The 17,493-nt window shown below is 40.5% G+C and overlaps 1 protein-coding gene across 1 annotated transcript in view; it reads right to left on the reverse strand.

The window, feature by feature from the left end:
- Nucleotides 1-411: 411 nt before the first annotated feature.
- The window catches only part of itga11b (integrin, alpha 11b), a 46,848-nt gene continuing 29,766 nt past the window's right edge, over nt 412-17,493 (reverse strand). Inside the window, exons 14-29 of the mRNA XM_014029321.1 lie at nt 16,943-17,073; nt 16,269-16,441; nt 16,022-16,161; nt 15,829-15,939; nt 15,467-15,552; nt 15,025-15,229; nt 12,829-12,927; nt 11,479-11,555; nt 8,887-8,970; nt 8,473-8,569; nt 6,912-7,025; nt 6,586-6,672; nt 6,375-6,485; nt 3,887-3,982; nt 2,303-2,416; nt 412-1,765 (exon numbers count right to left, since the gene is read on the reverse strand). Coding sequence (XP_013884775.1) covers nt 1,685-1,765; nt 2,303-2,416; nt 3,887-3,982; nt 6,375-6,485; nt 6,586-6,672; nt 6,912-7,025; nt 8,473-8,569; nt 8,887-8,970; nt 11,479-11,555; nt 12,829-12,927; nt 15,025-15,229; nt 15,467-15,552; nt 15,829-15,939; nt 16,022-16,161; nt 16,269-16,441; nt 16,943-17,073 — 1,806 coding nt within the window. The 3' untranslated portion in view covers nt 412-1,684. The remainder of the gene's footprint in view (nt 1,766-2,302; nt 2,417-3,886; nt 3,983-6,374; nt 6,486-6,585; nt 6,673-6,911; nt 7,026-8,472; nt 8,570-8,886; nt 8,971-11,478; nt 11,556-12,828; nt 12,928-15,024; nt 15,230-15,466; nt 15,553-15,828; nt 15,940-16,021; nt 16,162-16,268; nt 16,442-16,942; nt 17,074-17,493) is intronic.

The following is a 17,493-nucleotide window of genomic DNA, read 5'->3' on the forward strand; positions in this document are numbered from 1 at the left end:
CAAGGGGCAGGCTTGCTTTCAAATAACTGAGAGAGTGTCTTGGCTTTCCATGCCTTTTTACACCTCCCTTTCTTCATGTGTTCAATACTTTTTCCCTGTGCCATTCCACATTATTACAAATAACTTCATTTCTGGACATTTATGGTTTGATTTCTTTGTATGTATGGATCACTTAGGTTGTTACCGACATCTGGTGAAAATTTCATGTCATTAGCGCCTCTAGTAATATATTTACTGAGAAAAATGTTGACGTGTTCAATACTTATTTTACCCTCTGTATATTCTTTAGTCATTTTTTTAAGAACAGTTATTTGTCACATTTTTATTGTTATTTACAGGTTAATCCAGGACATTTTCACATCCTTTAAAGTAGTAAAATATATGCAAAAAGTAAAGTTTAAAACACAATGCTTGTAGTTTCATTCAAGTTTATTGCACCATAATTTTTCTCCCTCATTTGGGAACAACAAAATAAGACTCTTGTGATAGTGCATTCTCTCCCAGAGGAGGGTAACACAAACTACTGATTTACACCTAAAACAACCAATATTACAATGAATCAGATCATTAAAAAACAAATAAACTTTACTTTAGAGATAGTCATGCTGAGTAGGTCTGAAGCTAACTGAGTTATAAAGATGTTTTTATTAAATATAACTGTACATTTAATGACTGTACATTTACAGACAAACCAACATTTTCACATTTTGTCATGATACAACACAAACTTCTGTTTTACTGAGATTTTGTGAAAGAAGCAGCTCATAATTGTGAAGGTGAAAGAAAAGGATCCATGATTTCATGATTAAAAAAAAAGTCAAATCTGAAAAGTTGTTTGTGCATTAATATTCACCCCCTTCATTCTGATAGCTTCAACTAAAATCCTCCTCCTTCAGAAGTCAGCTGATCAGTAACACCTGTTTGTTGTTCAATCTGAGTTTGAATCCAGATGTTCTGCCAGACCCAGGGGTTTGAGTTTAAGTTATAAAACAATTTTGAATATCTCACACCACTTTGTTCAATCCATCTTCTGAAACTGGAAAGAGTACAACACAACTAGACCTACCAAGACATGACGGCCCACCTGAACTGACAGAGATGGGAGAGCGGGAGTCCAGAAGAAGCTCATGGTAACTCTGGAGGAGCTGCAGGGATCCACAGCTCAGGTGGGACAATCTGTCCACAGGACAATTATTAGTCTCCACAAACCTGTCCTCGGTGGAGGAAGGATGAGACGGACGCTGCTGTTGACAGAACGTCAGGACAAGCTCTGCTTGAAGTTTGATTGTAAACTTTTCTCCATCCAGTTTGACTAACTTTGAGCTGTTCTATAAAGAAAGGGCAAACGTTTTCATCTCCAGATGTGAAAAGCTTGTAGACACAAAAACTCTAAAAGACCTGAGAAAAGCAGATCTACAAAGTGCTGACTTAGCTGGGGTAATCCAAAAGCACAACAAACTTTTCTCTTATTTTTCTGAAAGATGTTAAAAACCATGGATCATTTTCATTTAACAACTGTATTCTACTTTTTGCTAGTCTACCAGATAAAACGCCATTAAAATACTTAGTGATAAAACAGGAAAAAAAAATCCAGGTGAGTAAATCCTTTCTAAAAGCTGTCAGATCAAAGTGATTCTTTCAGATGAGTCAGGTGTCGAGGAGCCACACTGAGGTCAGAAAAATATTACCTCTGCTGCTCTGCCTTCCCATTGGCTGCAGACTTCTCCTCCTCTTCCTGTCTTCTCTGTCTCTTGAAGAAGCCGAGCTGAGACCACAGACAGATTTATAGATTTACAAATCACATAAACCCATTAAAAAACAGAAGAAGAAAACAAAAATCAATTTGATGGCAGCGGCACATTTTAAAAAAGCAGTGACATGTTTCCCTCTGAAACAGCTCCAAACATTTACCTGAGACCAGTTCTGATGGTTCTGGAGGAACTGAGACCTGTTGTTGGTTTTCCACTTTGTTTGGGTTTATGAGATTTTTAAATTATCACAGTCTGTCTTAGTCATATTTTACAAATGTTACTTTACCTCCAACTGCTGACATAATGAACTAGTAATTAGTTTATAACCAATATGTGTCATATTAGGGTGTTAGTATTGTTGCAGAATCCTCTGGTCCTTTATCAGAACGTTCTTTGCAAATAAAGCATTTATCATGAACAAAGTACCACCTTAGTTCAATTTATTGTTTTTAAATATCTACTTAGACGTTGTAAACAGATGTTGTAAATTGATACAATAAACAGATGTTGTAAAGAGGTGTAGTGAACAGATGCTGTAAACAAATGTTTACCTTCCAGAGACCCAGCACCAGTAAGGATAGGAGCAGCAGGCCTCCCAGAAAACTGCCCAATATAATCCAGAATGGGATGGAAGTCTTTCCCTCCTTCGTTACATCCAGGATTATCTGCAGTTATTTAAAATAATAGTATTGGGTCATTTTAAACTCAGTGAAGTTAAGTTTAAGGTCTGAAAATCATCATTAACTTTATTTATATAATGTTTTAACACCAGTCACAGCAGAAACAAAGTGCTGAACATCAGCGACAAATAAGATAAAGTGACAAAGCTGAACACAATGACTTAAAAAATCTAATTCAAGACATAAAACAACACAGTTTAACAATTAAAATCTATTCCAATAAAAGTTGAATAAAATCAAGTCTTAGTCAAGTTGAAGGCTAATGAATAAATATAAGTTTTTAAAAACGGACTGTAACGGGGCGTGTCGAACATGCAAATGCAGAGTGTTCCATAAAACTCAGGGCACTAACAGAGAAAGCCCCGTCTCCTCTAAGCTTCTAGAACTGAGAATGACCAGTCATGAAAAGGTTACTGTTTCTGCTCCTACAGTTCTGAGGTTTTACATCCTGAGACATAAAACACATTTTGTTTTTATCAGCTGATTTAAACCTAACCTGACGTAAACAAAAACACCAAGCAGATCCCATCAGGCTGTTTAATAAACGATGACGAAGTAAAATGTAAAAACTGTGTAAAAAGCCTGTCAGCCTCTGTGTTAGTTTGTTCTTTATAGCACGTGTCAAACACAAGGCCCGCGGGCCAAATGTGGCCCGCAGGTGACTCCCGTGTGGCCTGCTAGGTAACCCCCCCTCCAAAAAAAATTATTACTTAGCATGAAATTTGTTTCTTCAATCAATGGTAAACTTTAAATTTATGATTAAATGCAACAAAATAAATTTAATAAAAATAAATGAATTAAAAATAAATTTAATAAATTCCTGTCCCTGAGCTGTTGGCTTTAAGTAACTGAGCAATTTAGTTGGATAGCTCAGTATTAATGTCTGAAAATAAGCTGCTTAAAATCAGCATCAACAATAAACTAAATAATATTTCTGTATTTATTTCAGATTTAGTCAGTCGTAAACTTAGTTTTTATCAGTGTTTAAAAGAGGACGAGTTAAAACTCTGTTTAGTCAAAGTTAAACATGAAATGTCAAAGTTCATTACAAGTGGCCCTTCGAGGGCCACCATAACGCTCGTGTGGCCCTCGGTGAAAATGAGTTTGACACCCCTGCTTTATAGGATCAAGATAAAAGACAGAAGCAGAAAAAAGGCTTCTTTATTGTTTTAGTTTATGACATCAAATTATAGATATAGATATAAGTACATAAATAAATATAGCTGAAGGTATTGCCTGTTTTCAGGTGTTTGTTGAACAGAGGTAGATGTTAAATATTCTTTAATCCATCGGTCTTGTTATAAATCCTTCCTTAGGTAAAGTGAAAAAGTTCACTTGTTTATTGTGGCTCATTTATCAGGCTGTAATCAGTCTGTTACAGGTAATCTGTGTTCAAACAGATTTTGTTCCTTCTTTAAGATATATATTTGTTTTCACAGTCAGTCAAAGTCCTACCTGTCTAACAAGCCTGTCCTCCTGCAGGAACATGGGACCAGATGTCTCCAGCTGGACCGAGGCCAAGGTCAGCAGTTCCAGAGACTTGAAGCTTACCTGTGATGCAGATCACATGAAATCTGTTCAAGTTACAAGAATATTAATAAGATCAAAGTTTGCTTGGTGATGAAAGACCTGCTCTTTTGTGATTTTTTTTACGAGAAATGACGTCATCCTGTTTTCTGACATATTTTGAATTTATTGTCTTTACATAGGACACAGAACAACACCCATGTATGAAACGTGTGATAATAACATAATAACTATTTCCTGTTTTATGGACAGAATTTAAAGTTTGAGGTCTAGCCACTCTTACAAGCTATGACAATGCCTTGATAGTCAAGGGATAAAGAAATTATGTTAAACAGAAGGAGGTAAAACAGGAAGTAAACACCCTATTTTAAAAGACAGACAGTGGAGGACGACATAAAAAACATATAATAAACTACGTGATAAGGATGACAGACAAAACAGCAAAATATTAAACCCTGACATAAAACAAAAGATGACAGAGTAGGAAATACAACAGTGTATTTAATGACAGATGGTAAATTAGGAAATAAAGACAGGGCTTTCATTGATAAATGTTAATGTAGGAAATAAAAATGAGGCATCAATGACAGACTGTAAAGTAGGAGATAAAAATGTGGTGTTTAATTACAGGCAATAGAGAACGAGACAAAGATTTCAGACGGTGGTCTTCTTATGGACTTTCAAACTTGAAGCTGAATTTGAGTCTATCTTAAATAAGAAAATTATTTGCTGCCGAACCTCTCCCTGGATTGTCACCTTATCGTGGTGGAGAGGTTTGAGTGTCCCAATGATCCTGGGAGCTATGTTGTCAGGGGCTTCATGCCCCTGGTAGGGTCACCCAAGTCAAACAGGTCCTAGGTGAGGGATCAGATAGAGTGCAGCCCTAAGACCCCTAATGATGAGTGCCAACATTGGATTCAGTGTTCCCTCACCAGGACGCGGGTCACCGGGGCCCCACTCTGGAGCCAGGCGTGGAGGTGGGGAATGTTGGCGAGCGTCTGGTGGCCGGGCTTTCTCCCATGGAGCCCGGCCGAGCACACAGCCCAAAGAGGAGACTTGGGTCCCCGTTCCTATGGGCTCACCACCTGTGGGAGGGGCCATGGGGGTCGGGTACAATGTGCAACGAGCAGTGGTCGAAGGCGAGAACCCTGGCTGTACGATCCATGGCTACATAAGCTGGCTCTAGGGACGTGGAATGTCACCTCTCTGGTGGGGAAGGAGCCTAAGCTGGTGTGTGAGGTTGAAAGGTTCCGACTAGATATAGTCGGACTCACCTCAACGCACTGCTCTGGCTCTGGAACCAGTCTCCTCGAGAGGGGTTGGATACTCTTCCACTCTGGAGTTGCCCATGCTGAGAGGCGCCGAGCTGGAGTGGGCATACTTATTGCTCCCCATCTCGGTGCCTGTACGTTGGGGTTCATACCCCGGTGAACGAGATGGTAGCCTCCCTCCACCTATGGGTGGGAGGACAGGTCCTGACTGTTGTTTGTGCCTATGCACCTAACAGCAGCTCAGATAATCCACATTTTTGGAGTCCTTGGAGGGGGTGCTGGAGAGCGCTCCTAAAGGGGACGCCCTCGTTCTGCTGGGGGACTTCAACGCTCATGTGGGTAATGACAGTGAGACCTGGAGGGGCGTGGTTGGGAGGAACGGCCCCCATGATCTGAACCCAAGCGGTGTTTTGTTACTGGACTTCTGTGCTCATCATGGATTATCCATAATGAACACCATGTTCAAACATAAGTGTGTCTGTATGTGCTCTTGGCAAAAGAAGGCAAAGCTCTTGGTTTACTGATTGGTCTATGTTCCTACCCTCATCTATGGTTACGAGCTTTGGGTAGTGACCGAAAGAACAAGATCGTGGATACACGTGGCTGAAATGAGTTTCCTTTGCAGGGTGTCTGGGCTCTCCCTTAGAGATAGGGTGAGAAGCTCAGTCATCCAGGAGGGACTCAGAGTAGAGCCGCTGCTCCTCCACGTTGAGAGGAGCCAGTTGAGATGGCTCGGGCATCTGCTTAGGATGCCTCCTGGATGCCTCCCTGGTGAGGTGTTCCAGGTATACGTCCCACTGGGAGGAGACCCAGAGGAAGACCCAGGACATGCTGGAGGGACTATGTTTCTCAGCTGGCCTGGGAACAGCTTGGGATTCCCCCCGACAAGCTGGCCCAAGTGACTGAGGAGAGGGAAGTCTGGGTCTCTCTGCTTAGGCTGCTGCCCCCGTGACCCGACCCAGGATAAGTGGAAGAAAATGGATGGACGGACATTTGTTGTAGAAATTGGTTTTGAAGTTTGTTTATCCTACATGAACAACCAAACAGTACTTCCTGCAGTCAGTAAATGGTTGTGACCAGCATGGAGCTTCCTGAGGAGTTTATTTTGCTGACTTTGTAAAAACCTGTATTTTGTTGTAACTTACAGTGAGCAGAACAGGGAGCTGAAGTCTTCCTGTGATGGTGACCTTTACCAGTCCTGAGGGTGACAGACTGAAACTGCAGCTGACTTCTATGTTCTCACTGTTGCTGGAGTTCTGGACACAGATGTGTATTGAGTTTACTACATACACATGGAGACTATAACAGGTCATATCTCCAGTAAAGAAAAGAAAAGAATAAATGTGATGGTCTTACCAGCTGTGGCAGGTGAGACAGGTCTTCTTGTCTTTTAAAGCTGGGTGTTTCAAGTTCAGGCAGCAGGCAGGAGGACTCAGCCACTTCCTGACAGGTGAGTAAATGAATGGAGGTATCCTTGTGTTAATCAAGTTAATCAGGTAGTCTGTCCATCTGTCCCTCCATCCATCCATCCATCCATCCATCCATCCATCCATCCATCCATCCATCCATCCATCCATCCATCCATCCATCCATCCATCCATCCATCCATCCATCCACCCATCCATCCATCCAACTATCCATCCATCCATCCATCCATCCATCCATCCATCCATGCAGTGTACCTGCTGGATGCTGTAGTTTGTGATTTCCACCAGCTGGTTCCCCTGCTGAGTCACAGCCCAGATATCTGTCTTGAATAGGATGTTCTCCACTGAAAATGAGCCCAGGTTCTGAATCTACAAGCAAAGTTTAAAACATAAAAATAAACTGTTCCTCTGGGGTAGATAAGAAAAAATGGAGCAATAACTCTATGTAACGGTATAATGCACTTCTGCAATTATACTGGACATGTTCACATTTAAAAATCACTCAGCTTTCGAATATGTTCAAATTGTCAATCGGCATAATCCCTATGTTGATGTAAATATAACTACAGCCTCTCAAGTGTGTCCTGGGTCTTCCTCAGGGTTTCCTCCCAATCTGACATGTTTGAAGCACCTCTGTAGGGAGGAATCCAGGATGTATCCTTACTAGCTGAACCTCTGGATGTGGAGGAGCAGCAGCAGTCTCTCCTGAACTAAACTTCTCAGCCTTTCTCTTAGGGAGAGTCCAGCTACCCTGCAGAGAAAACTAATTTGGACCACCTGTATCTGCAGTCTTGTTCTTTCAGTCACTACCCAAAGTTTGTGATCATAGGTGAGCATAAGAACATAGACTGCCAGTAAATCGAGAGCCTCTCCTCACAGCTCAGCTCTCTCTGAACCACAACAGAACGGTACAGAGTTCACAAAACTGCAGAAACTGCACCGATATGTCTGTCGATCTCACACTCCATTCTTCCCTCACTATGAACAAAACCCCAGAACACTTGAACTCCTCCACTTGAGGCAGAACCTCACACCCAACCTGGAGAACAATCCACCCTTTTCTAACTGAGAACATGCTGGTTCTCCTCCCAGCTCACACCATCACATTATCTGCAAATAGCAGCAGTTTAATTCTGAAGCCACTAAATCAGACTGATGGTTTGCCAGAATCTCCTCTGAGCTAATCGAGAATCTTTATCCAAGGCCTCACCAAATTCCTCCCACATCCGAGCTTTTGCCTCAACAACAACAAGGACTGTGGCCCGCTTGGTCTGCCGATACTCCAATAGCACTCCTTCTGTTTGACAGTCTCCGTAATCCAAGGTATCCACCACCGAGTTTAAGGAAGGCCACCACAAGAAGCACCTTGTGCCACCTTTGCAGCCCCAGTTCAAGGCAGCTGCCTCAACAATCGAGGAGCAGAACATGGCTCACTCTGACTCAATGTCCCCCGCTCTTGGCTGGGATGTGGTAAAGTTTTCTTGGAGGTGTGAGCTGAAGATCTTTCTGATGAGTTCTTCTGCCAGGTGTTCCCAGCAAACCTTCACTAAATGTTTGGGTCTACCGGGTCTGCCTGGCATCTTCCCCTACCATCTAATCCAACTCAGTTGACTGCTCAGCTCCTCTCTTCACAGAGTGGGCTTCCGTATAAACGACTGCAGATAAGATAACACAACTACAAAGTCAATCATCTACGACCTAGGATATCCTGGTGCTAAGTGCGCTTATGAACACTCTGATGTTCAAACATGGGGTTTGTAACCACATTTTCCTTAAAATTTGTAGTACCGTAATTTGTTTGATGTTCTGAACTTACATAATAAGTGAGGTTGAAGACAGGAAAGCTGGTGTCTGTTTGATCCAATAATGAGGACGAGTCAGCTTTGATTTCAAATCGAGGAGGGTTGGGGTCTCTGTGAGGAAAGGATGGGTCAGAGCAGGCAATTATGTACTTCTATCTGTAAGATCATTATCAAGATCAATCAAATTAAACTTTGAATTACAGACTCTTACACTTATTTTAGAGGGCAGAAGCAATCATCATCCTTTAATTTTTTTGTTTAAAATAAATATTGATTTAAAATCTGTTATCGTTTAATTCAAAAAGTTTGTCTTTTTCTAAATCTTTTCTATCCCAATGTTTAACAGTTGTTCATTAAAAAAAACAGCATTCAGTATGAGAACTTGTAGCACGCTTTCTTTGTCAGTGGTTGAGAAAAGCCTTCCTCACCTGGTGAAGAGGAGGTTAGTTTGATATCTTAAAGGGAGGAAGATGTTGTTAATGTTGTCATCGGGGTATCCCTCCTCTCCTTCACTGAGTAAAACACAAATAAAGATGTCAAAGAATATTTTATTATAATTAAAGGTCTGGAATTCAATGCATATCACCTACTGAAATTCATGTCTGAGTTTCAAGTTAAGGTCATTTTATAAGAAATTTAGTTGTTTGTCAAATCCTGTAAATCATTTGGTTCCAGTATTTAAAACTAGACGTGCAGATGACCAGTCCTTTACCTCTTCATCCTCTAATTACTCCTCAGTGCTCACACCATGTCCAGTTTCTCTTCTTCATGTACCCTTCATGTGCTTCTGCACTGACAAAGTATCACTACACTGGGCCTCTTCTTTCCCTACATGAAAGAACTTTTTCACTCTGACTATAGTTCCAGCAGTGACTTTGGTTGTGTTACTTTCTCCATTCTTGTAACATGCTCGTTTGGCTTAATTGGCGTAGAACCACTTTTTTCTAGTATGGTCGTACTGTTCATTGTCCTCAAGTGAAGGCATTGTGTTCAGTTTTGTCACCATGAGTCTTCCTCTGAGAGGATTCAGCAGTTGTGTCATGAGGTGAAGCCTGTAGAGTAACTGCAGACTTCTAGGTTCACCATGTGACTTGTGAAGAATAAAGTCTTTTAGCATTTTATTAAAGCTTTCAGCACATCAGTTTGCCTGAGGACGGTAAACACTTGTGTTGATGGGCTTAATGTCACATTCACTCTTGATGCGTATCAGCAAGAAGAAACAGAAGATCCAAAATGTGATTAATTATCAGTTGTGTGCAGTGCAAGGGTTTTCTTCATGTGCAAAACTGAAAGATTTATGGCATGGTAGAGGTAAAAACCAGCCCCTTGTTCTTGGTTTTACTTCATTCAGAGGGTCTGAACTCTCTGCTATTGAGAAATGATTGCTTGCCGTAGGCGTGCACCAGCTTAACCGTGAAGGAAGCTAAGCTAAAAAGCTAATCGGAAATTGCGTGCACTGTAAACAACCATCCTCTACTGTGAAGAAAAAAGAACTGAGCTGAATGAGATGGCTGTAAATGAGCGCTGCAGGCTTTGTGAGACAATTTTAATTTAATTTGGAAGCCTTGTCAACACGACTGAATGGCTTCATTCACTTCCTCCACTGCCATTGCTAAACTACAGGCAGACAGCGAAGAAAATCTACATCATCGTTCACAACTCCTCCTTCTATTTGTTGATTGGCCCAGTTGAAATTATACCTGAGAAATCCTTGTGACTGGGAGAAATCCCAGATGGTACAGGGAAGGTTAGAATTGAGCAGATAGGAAGACAATGGCCAGTATCAGTGGCAGATGCTGGTCTTTGAAGGAGGGGAAGCTCAGTTTCGGCCTACATCATAAAATGTGTCGCTTTATACAATTAAAAAATGCTCCCACGGATGTTTACACCAAAAGATCGCTGATTCGCTCATTTCGCTGTCAATCACAAAGGGATCCAGCCTCCGACAGATCATCTAATCATCATGCAGAACAGAAACTGAGCGTCCGGGCCAGCCGAGGCCAGCCCACTGCCCCATAGACCCCCAGAGACACTGAGCGTCCGACGGGCAGGACAACGCCAGCATTTATCCAATGACGTCTTGCTTCACTGCACTCTCTGCTTCGCTATTGAACTCTGTTTAAAGCACTGTGAAGCTGTGGGAATGAGTGAGAGGAAAGCTGCGTCGTTACCRGTGATAAGAAGCTGATTCTGAACAAAAGTTGAGCTCATTGTAGTGCATATTTAGTCAATGACATCTACACACAACAGTATATATATTTGATCACTTGGTTTTTGACATTTTAGGGGAATCTGAGCTTCCCTTGCAGTCAGAGCAATCACCTCTGGTCAGTATATGTTTGTGGTAACATCAGAAACACATGCTTCTTTGAAATATTCAACAAAAATGATGGTAAACCTGCATTCATACACTCCATGTTCAAATGGACCATTAATGGCGACAGCAATAAGTTGACATGGACAGTCTGGAAACCTGACATGTTGTAATGGGACAAGCAGGGACTAGCAGTTTTGTTACAGGCCTGACAGTGCTTGATGACAGGACTCTGTAGACCAAATCATCCATATGTGGCCGGCCACCAGTGAAGCTCTCTGAGGCTTTATTTAATGTGTGCCCTGGTGTTTTTATCAGCCAGGTGGACAAACGTTTCTCACCGAGACGCAGGAACTATGAGACGTTTTCCTCTAAATATCAGTGTTGACAGAAACCACCTCATGACGAGGTGAGGTCTGACTTCTTCTGGAAGGGTTTTTTCCCAGTAGGACTTCCTAAGTAAATGATTTGCCACAGCTTCGTAAGTTCAGGTATTCATCTTTAAAATGATTAAACAAAAGTGCAGTCAGGAGAACAGAGATTTTCTCTATCTGATGAAAAATGGATCCGATTTTCTGGTGCTCAGAGAAAAACATGACAGGTAGTGCTTCAGGTTTTTTAAATAAAAGGTCAAAATCAAATAAGGTTTATATTTAGCTTCCTGTAACAAAATAAAATATGACATAAATAATTGTAATTCTCTCACCTGGTGGCCTCCATGACAACTTCTGCATGATCCAGAAAAACAGAACAGTTGAATTCAAACTCCAGTTGGAAAGTTACCTGGACAAAAAGTAAGTAAAACGTCTGAGACATTTCTGACAGTCCAAATCGCAGAGCAAACAAATCCAGTCAATGTTCTCTCATCTTGAGATTACTTTTCAGCCATTTTAAGACTTATAAAGCTGAACACTGGTATAGTAGTAGCCAAAAACAAGTTTTAACAAATTCTGAATGCTAAATAAAAATACAAGATGGCCACTAGAGGTAATTTGAAAGTGCAATAACTGTGCCATTAACATTTTTGGATAAAATTTGGTGTGGTGGTAGCCAAGTCTAAGTTGAGCTTACTTAAAAAAATCTAAGAAACCGATTGCCTTGAAAAATGTAAGTAAACATAATTATTAGTCTTACGTTTTGTTTACTTAAGATAAACTTGTTCAGTGTCCTTTATACTTTGTTGTGTGAACTTATTTTTGTGAATTGAATTCAGCTTAGTTGTTAAGTTGGTTTAGCTTAGAAAAAACAAGTAAATGAAACTGTCCTTAACTTAGCTACATCAAGTTAGTCCAACTTACACAAACAAGTTCAGTTTACTTAACAGAATCTAGGAAACCCATTGCCTTGAAAAATGTAAGAAAGTACAGCTATTAGTTTTACGTTTTGTTACCTTAAGATATACTTGTTCAGTGTTGTTTGAACTTTGTTGTATGAACTTATTTTTTGTTAAAGTAATTTAAATTAGTTTTTGAAGTTGTTTTAACTTAGACATAGCAAGAAAATTAATCTGTTCTTATAGTTTTATCAAGTTAGTCTGACTCACATGAACAGTTCAGTTTACTTAACAGAATGTATACTGATTGCCTTGAAAAATGTAAGTACAACTATTAGTTTTACGTTTTGTTTACTTAAGGTATAGTTGTTCAGTGAAGTTAAGATTTTGTTGTATGACCTTATTTTTATGAAGTTGTTTCAGCTTTGACATGGCAATCAAATTAACCTGTTCTTAACTTAGCTATATCAAGTTAGTCTGATTTATGCAAACAGTACAGTTTACGTAGAATAATCTAGGAAACCGTTGCCTCAAATGAGTAAAGTAACAACAACAAAAGATGTTCACAAGGTTCAATGTTTTTTTTATCCTAAGCACTTTAACAAAAGATCAATGTGGCCAGTGAAACACATGAAATACAAAACTAATCAGGTTTTTACACTGAAGACAAATCAAAAATCCAAGATGTCCGATTGTTCAGAGTTTTGTATGTTAGAAATAAGATTTTAAATTCCTCATCAAGTAAAACTCAAAGGAAGATGTTTTTTTTTGTCTCAGACCCACCTGGGACAAGGACTTCATGAATGGAGCACTGATGCTGCAGCTCCTATGAGGAGCAGTCCTGTTCTCAGTGGAGCACTCAATCTGGACCTCTGATTGGTCCTGGAAGAGGAGATGAATGATCCAGTTACTTTATGATAAATATACAGTTGAAGTCAATCTAAAGAGTTTTGTTTTCAATGTCAGACAGACTGTTTAGCCTTTTTTAATAACTTTTACTTTACTTTTTTACAGTTGTTATTAACTTTTTGTTGTTTTTATGAATGAAATGAATGAATAAACAAACAATGCGCAAGTCCGTCCCATTTGTGACAGTTTTGTAGTTTCCAGGAGCAGGAATGCCACAGTTCATTCCATCCAAGTCATCTTGTCTTCAGTATCGCCCACTATTTCCTCCATGTGAACTACCTTCTGCTCCAATTAACGACACTGCCCACTCCATAAGCTCCTTTATGCTTTTAAGCCTAACCAGTTCCCTCTTATCCACCACTTTAGCGTGTCCCCGCAGCCCGTTAAGTATGATGCCGGTTTTTATTTTTATGACTTTAAGCATTCCTCTTCATGGTCCTTCACCTTTGGTGATCTTGTACTTTTTTCTTTTGTGCCTTTTTCTTCTGTACTCTTCCCTAATATAACCATGTTTTAATGAGTAATTTCAATCAGTGTAAGAGCAAAATTTCCCTACATTCTGCAGTTTTTACCTTATTTTATTGCTAGTTTTAGGGTTCTTCAGAGCAACTTCCTTTTTACCATCTACATCATGACGCCGCCATAAGTCCTGTTTTGCTTTTTAACAATAAAAACTGTGGTTAGCGTGAATGAGAGCAGCTTTGTTAGAAATGTAATTATTATCTTCTCAAATGAGCTCATGTTGGAGCTGCAGAGTTGTTATCAGACAGTTGGGATCGACTGATGCTGCCTTTCTGCTCAAATAGTCTGTGTTGTTTAAAAGGATCTACGATTAGTTGTAACATCAAACTTTATATGATAAACATTTATTTTAACTGTAAAATAAAGACTGTAAAAATACTGTAGGCTGTTTAGTTTTTATAATTTTAAAAATATATATTTTAACACGGATGGAGCCATTTTATTTACACACAAAGCATTCTGGGTAAATGATGACATCTACTAGGTCATTGGTGCGAGGCTGCTAGCGAGCTATATCCACCCTGAAGGTTAATCTTGGACAATATCTGATGATCGACTCTTTTAAATGAAACCAGAGAGCGTTGACAGAGAGGAGAAGGTAGAAATGACTCAGCCTGGAACTGAAAATATGGATGGAGGACAACAGAGCTGCTTCATGGAAGAAGAACCTCAGCTTAGCTTGTTAGCCTTTGCGCTAGCCCTCACGCTATATTGCCTTATATGAATTAGCTCGGCGCTGGCGCGACAAACAAGCTAAACTGTTGTCCTCCATCCATATTTTCAGTTACAGGCTGAGTCATTTCTACCTTCTCCTCTCTGTCAACGCTCTCTGGTTTCATTTAAAAGAGTCGATCATCAGATATTGTCCAAGATTAACCTTCAGGGTGGATATAGCTCGCTAGCAGCCTCATGCCGATGACATAGTTGATGTCATCATTTACCCAGAATGCTTTGGGTGTAAATAAAATGGCCCCGTCCGTGCAATATATTTTTAAACTTTTAGTTTAAAAATGATAAAAACTGAACATCCTGCAGTATTTTTACAATCTTTATTTTATGGTTAAAGTATATGTTTATCATATGAAGTCTAATGTTACAACTAATCGGGGATCCCTTTAAAGAAGGTTTCCTGGACTCCCCACAATGGGGATCAGATTTTTGTCCCCATAAGAAACGATGGGTCCTCACAAGGCTGTGTGTACTGGGAGAGTTGTCAAAAATCGTCCCCACCAGGTAACAAAAACATGTACACAGACACACACATATATAAGACAAACAAATGCAAAGGTTGTTTTAGAACAAAAACAAAGAGTGATGGTGTTTGTAAGAACGTTTCAGGAGGAAAACAACCGACCTGTAGATCATCTGCACTTTGGCACTGATTCCACATACTGTATATCTGTTGTTGTTTTACAGGTGAATATGGACTTATTGTGATGATTTATTTGGTATATTCTGTATTGTGTGATGAATGAACTCATGCGATGTTTTGTATATGTGTGAATAAAAACTAAATGAGTTAAACCAGGTTAAATTACGTCTAAGTACCTTTACTAAGAGGCTGGAGAAGAGCAGGTTGGCAGAGGTGGAAATGTGGATGGCAGCTCTGTAGGCGTTCTCTCCCTGGTTCTCCAGACGAGCAAACACCGTCACCCTCCTTCGTCCAGGCTCCACAACGAACAGCCGCTCTCTGTCCTCTGCCTGCTGGCTGCAGAGGGACACGGCAGCCAGGTCCCTGCGGCTGCACAGCTCCCTGCAGGTGCAACAAATGAATAAGGACTTTTTAGACCTCTGTACTGATGTGTGGAACAGACCAGAGCACTCTGTCTGCAGCAAATAAAGCCACTAATGTCTGCTTAAGTAATGAAAAAAAGAAACTGTTATTTCTTTATCTAACACTGAACCTCTAAGGCATGACAGCAGTTTTAGGCCCTAAAATTGGGCGGGGCCATTTGAAGGAGCAGGAAGTGGGCCGATGTTGGTAACTCACTGAACGCTCGGCAGGTCAGTGTGACTGTGGAGGATGAGGTCAGGAACACAGGTGTGCTCTTGTTCACATCCATTCCAGAAATGAAGCTGTGGGTGGAAACATGTTTTTTTTTATTTATATAAAGATGCTTCAGTGTGGATTTTAGAACAACACATGAATTTTAATTGAACTGAATCGAAAGGTAAACAGAGAAACTTAACATCTTATATTTCAGCCGCAGTTTCAAAACAGAAACTTTTTTTTATTGTCTAAATTGTAAAGTTTCTAAAAATGTGTTGTTTTATTTTTCTAAAATATCCAAGTCAAAGTGTCACTCAAATTATCATTCTAAGATCACAAACCTTTTCCAAACGAAACCTCACCTCAGTTCTCAAGGTGTTTGCTGAGTCTGGATCCATCACCGGCCCCTCATCCTGACTCTGCAGACCTGTTTCCACAACAACCACTACAGGACGCCCATAATCTGGTGTTTCCTGTTTTAGTCAATCAGTTGTGTTACCCAATGAAAAAAAAAAAAAAAAACAGCTCAGTGCTTTAGTTAAATTTTCTTCTGACCTGGACGAAAAAACCAAGTCGTTGACATTTCTGACTCCCAGTCTGCAGAAAAAGATTTCTGGGCTGCTGTCGGTGGGCTTCATCCAGAATGGCTCGGGGCGGGAACCTCCTCTCATCAAGTTTCAGGCTGTACCAAATCCCTGGAGAAGGAGGAGGAAGAAGATGAGGCGGGCAGATGTTGCTGAAATGAGAAAATATAAAATGTGTCCTGACGAGGTGTTGGTCAATGTGGTGCTCCGTCACCCACCCACTTGTGTTTTTGTCTTCGCCTTGGGTTTGACCCTGCTGTGCAGACTCAAACAGACGGTCACAGACATGCAGGTCACACCCTTCCCTCCTCGCTGACAGTCCTTGTTAAAGATGTTGATCCTCTCAGGTTCAAAGGTCAGTCTGGTCTGGATCTCCACCACAGCCCGAGACCTGGACAAGTGCGATCCATGAGAAAATCAAGTAACACCAAATTATTCATTCCATGTTTTCTCTTGGAAAGAAAGCAGAGTTGAGGTTTTCTTTGACCACAAACAGCTGCTTCCACAGCTCTGCAGAGAGCAGACTGCTCATGTGAGACTCTGTGTTTTAGATTTTCTTTTGTTTCTGCTCCTCCCACACATTGTTGGTCTGTCTGACAGATGGGTTTATTGTTGTCTCTAGATATTGTATGTCTGTGTCAGTTTGTTGGCTCCTTGCCACATGTCCTGGTAGTTCCTTGTAGAAAGTAAGTTTGCTGCCACCTCAACCTCAGCACTTTGTTGAGCTCCTTGTCCAAACCCAAACCAAGCGTGAACAACTAGACTTTCCCCACTTTCGAAAAGATAATGCTCAAGGGGAACACTGGCACACAAGCTATACTGTATACAGGAAGGTTCATTAAATTACATAGGTGACTCAGAACATTTTGAGACCAATGTCTACTGGTTTTACCAAATAATGACAGCAGCTCCCAGTGCTCCTACCGCAAGATCAACAAGCCCGTCTGCATTGATGTCCAGAACCCCGTGAAGACTTTGACCGAAATACTGCAGACCTGTAGACAAACCAGCTGCAGACAGACGCTGGAGACACAAGAGGGTCAGTGGTATCACCAAGGAGAAACATTAATACTGATTTCTAGTTTAAGTTGTTTCACAACAAAATCACCTGCAGAGAAAAACAAACAGGCCTGATAAGGAGTTACAGTAGTCCAGCCTAGACATGATAAATGCATGGATCAGTTTTTCTGCATCAGTTTTGGACAAGATGATTCTAATTTTAGAAGTGTTGTATAAAGTACCACAAAGTGATACTTGAGTAAAAGTACAAGCATCTTACCAAAAAATTACTTTGGTAAAAGTTAAAGTCTATTGATTTAAAATGAGCAGTTAGATTTTCCCTAAAGACTATATATATATATATATATATATATGTCGCCACATGCATCCTCGTATTAGGCTACATATGTCTGCTATGTCTTGCAGGAGTGTGACATGATTTGT

This window comes from Austrofundulus limnaeus, unplaced genomic scaffold, assembly GCF_001266775.1.
Source record: "Austrofundulus limnaeus strain Quisiro unplaced genomic scaffold, Austrofundulus_limnaeus-1.0 Scaffold883, whole genome shotgun sequence".
NCBI lineage: Eukaryota > Metazoa > Chordata > Actinopteri > Cyprinodontiformes > Rivulidae > Austrofundulus > Austrofundulus limnaeus.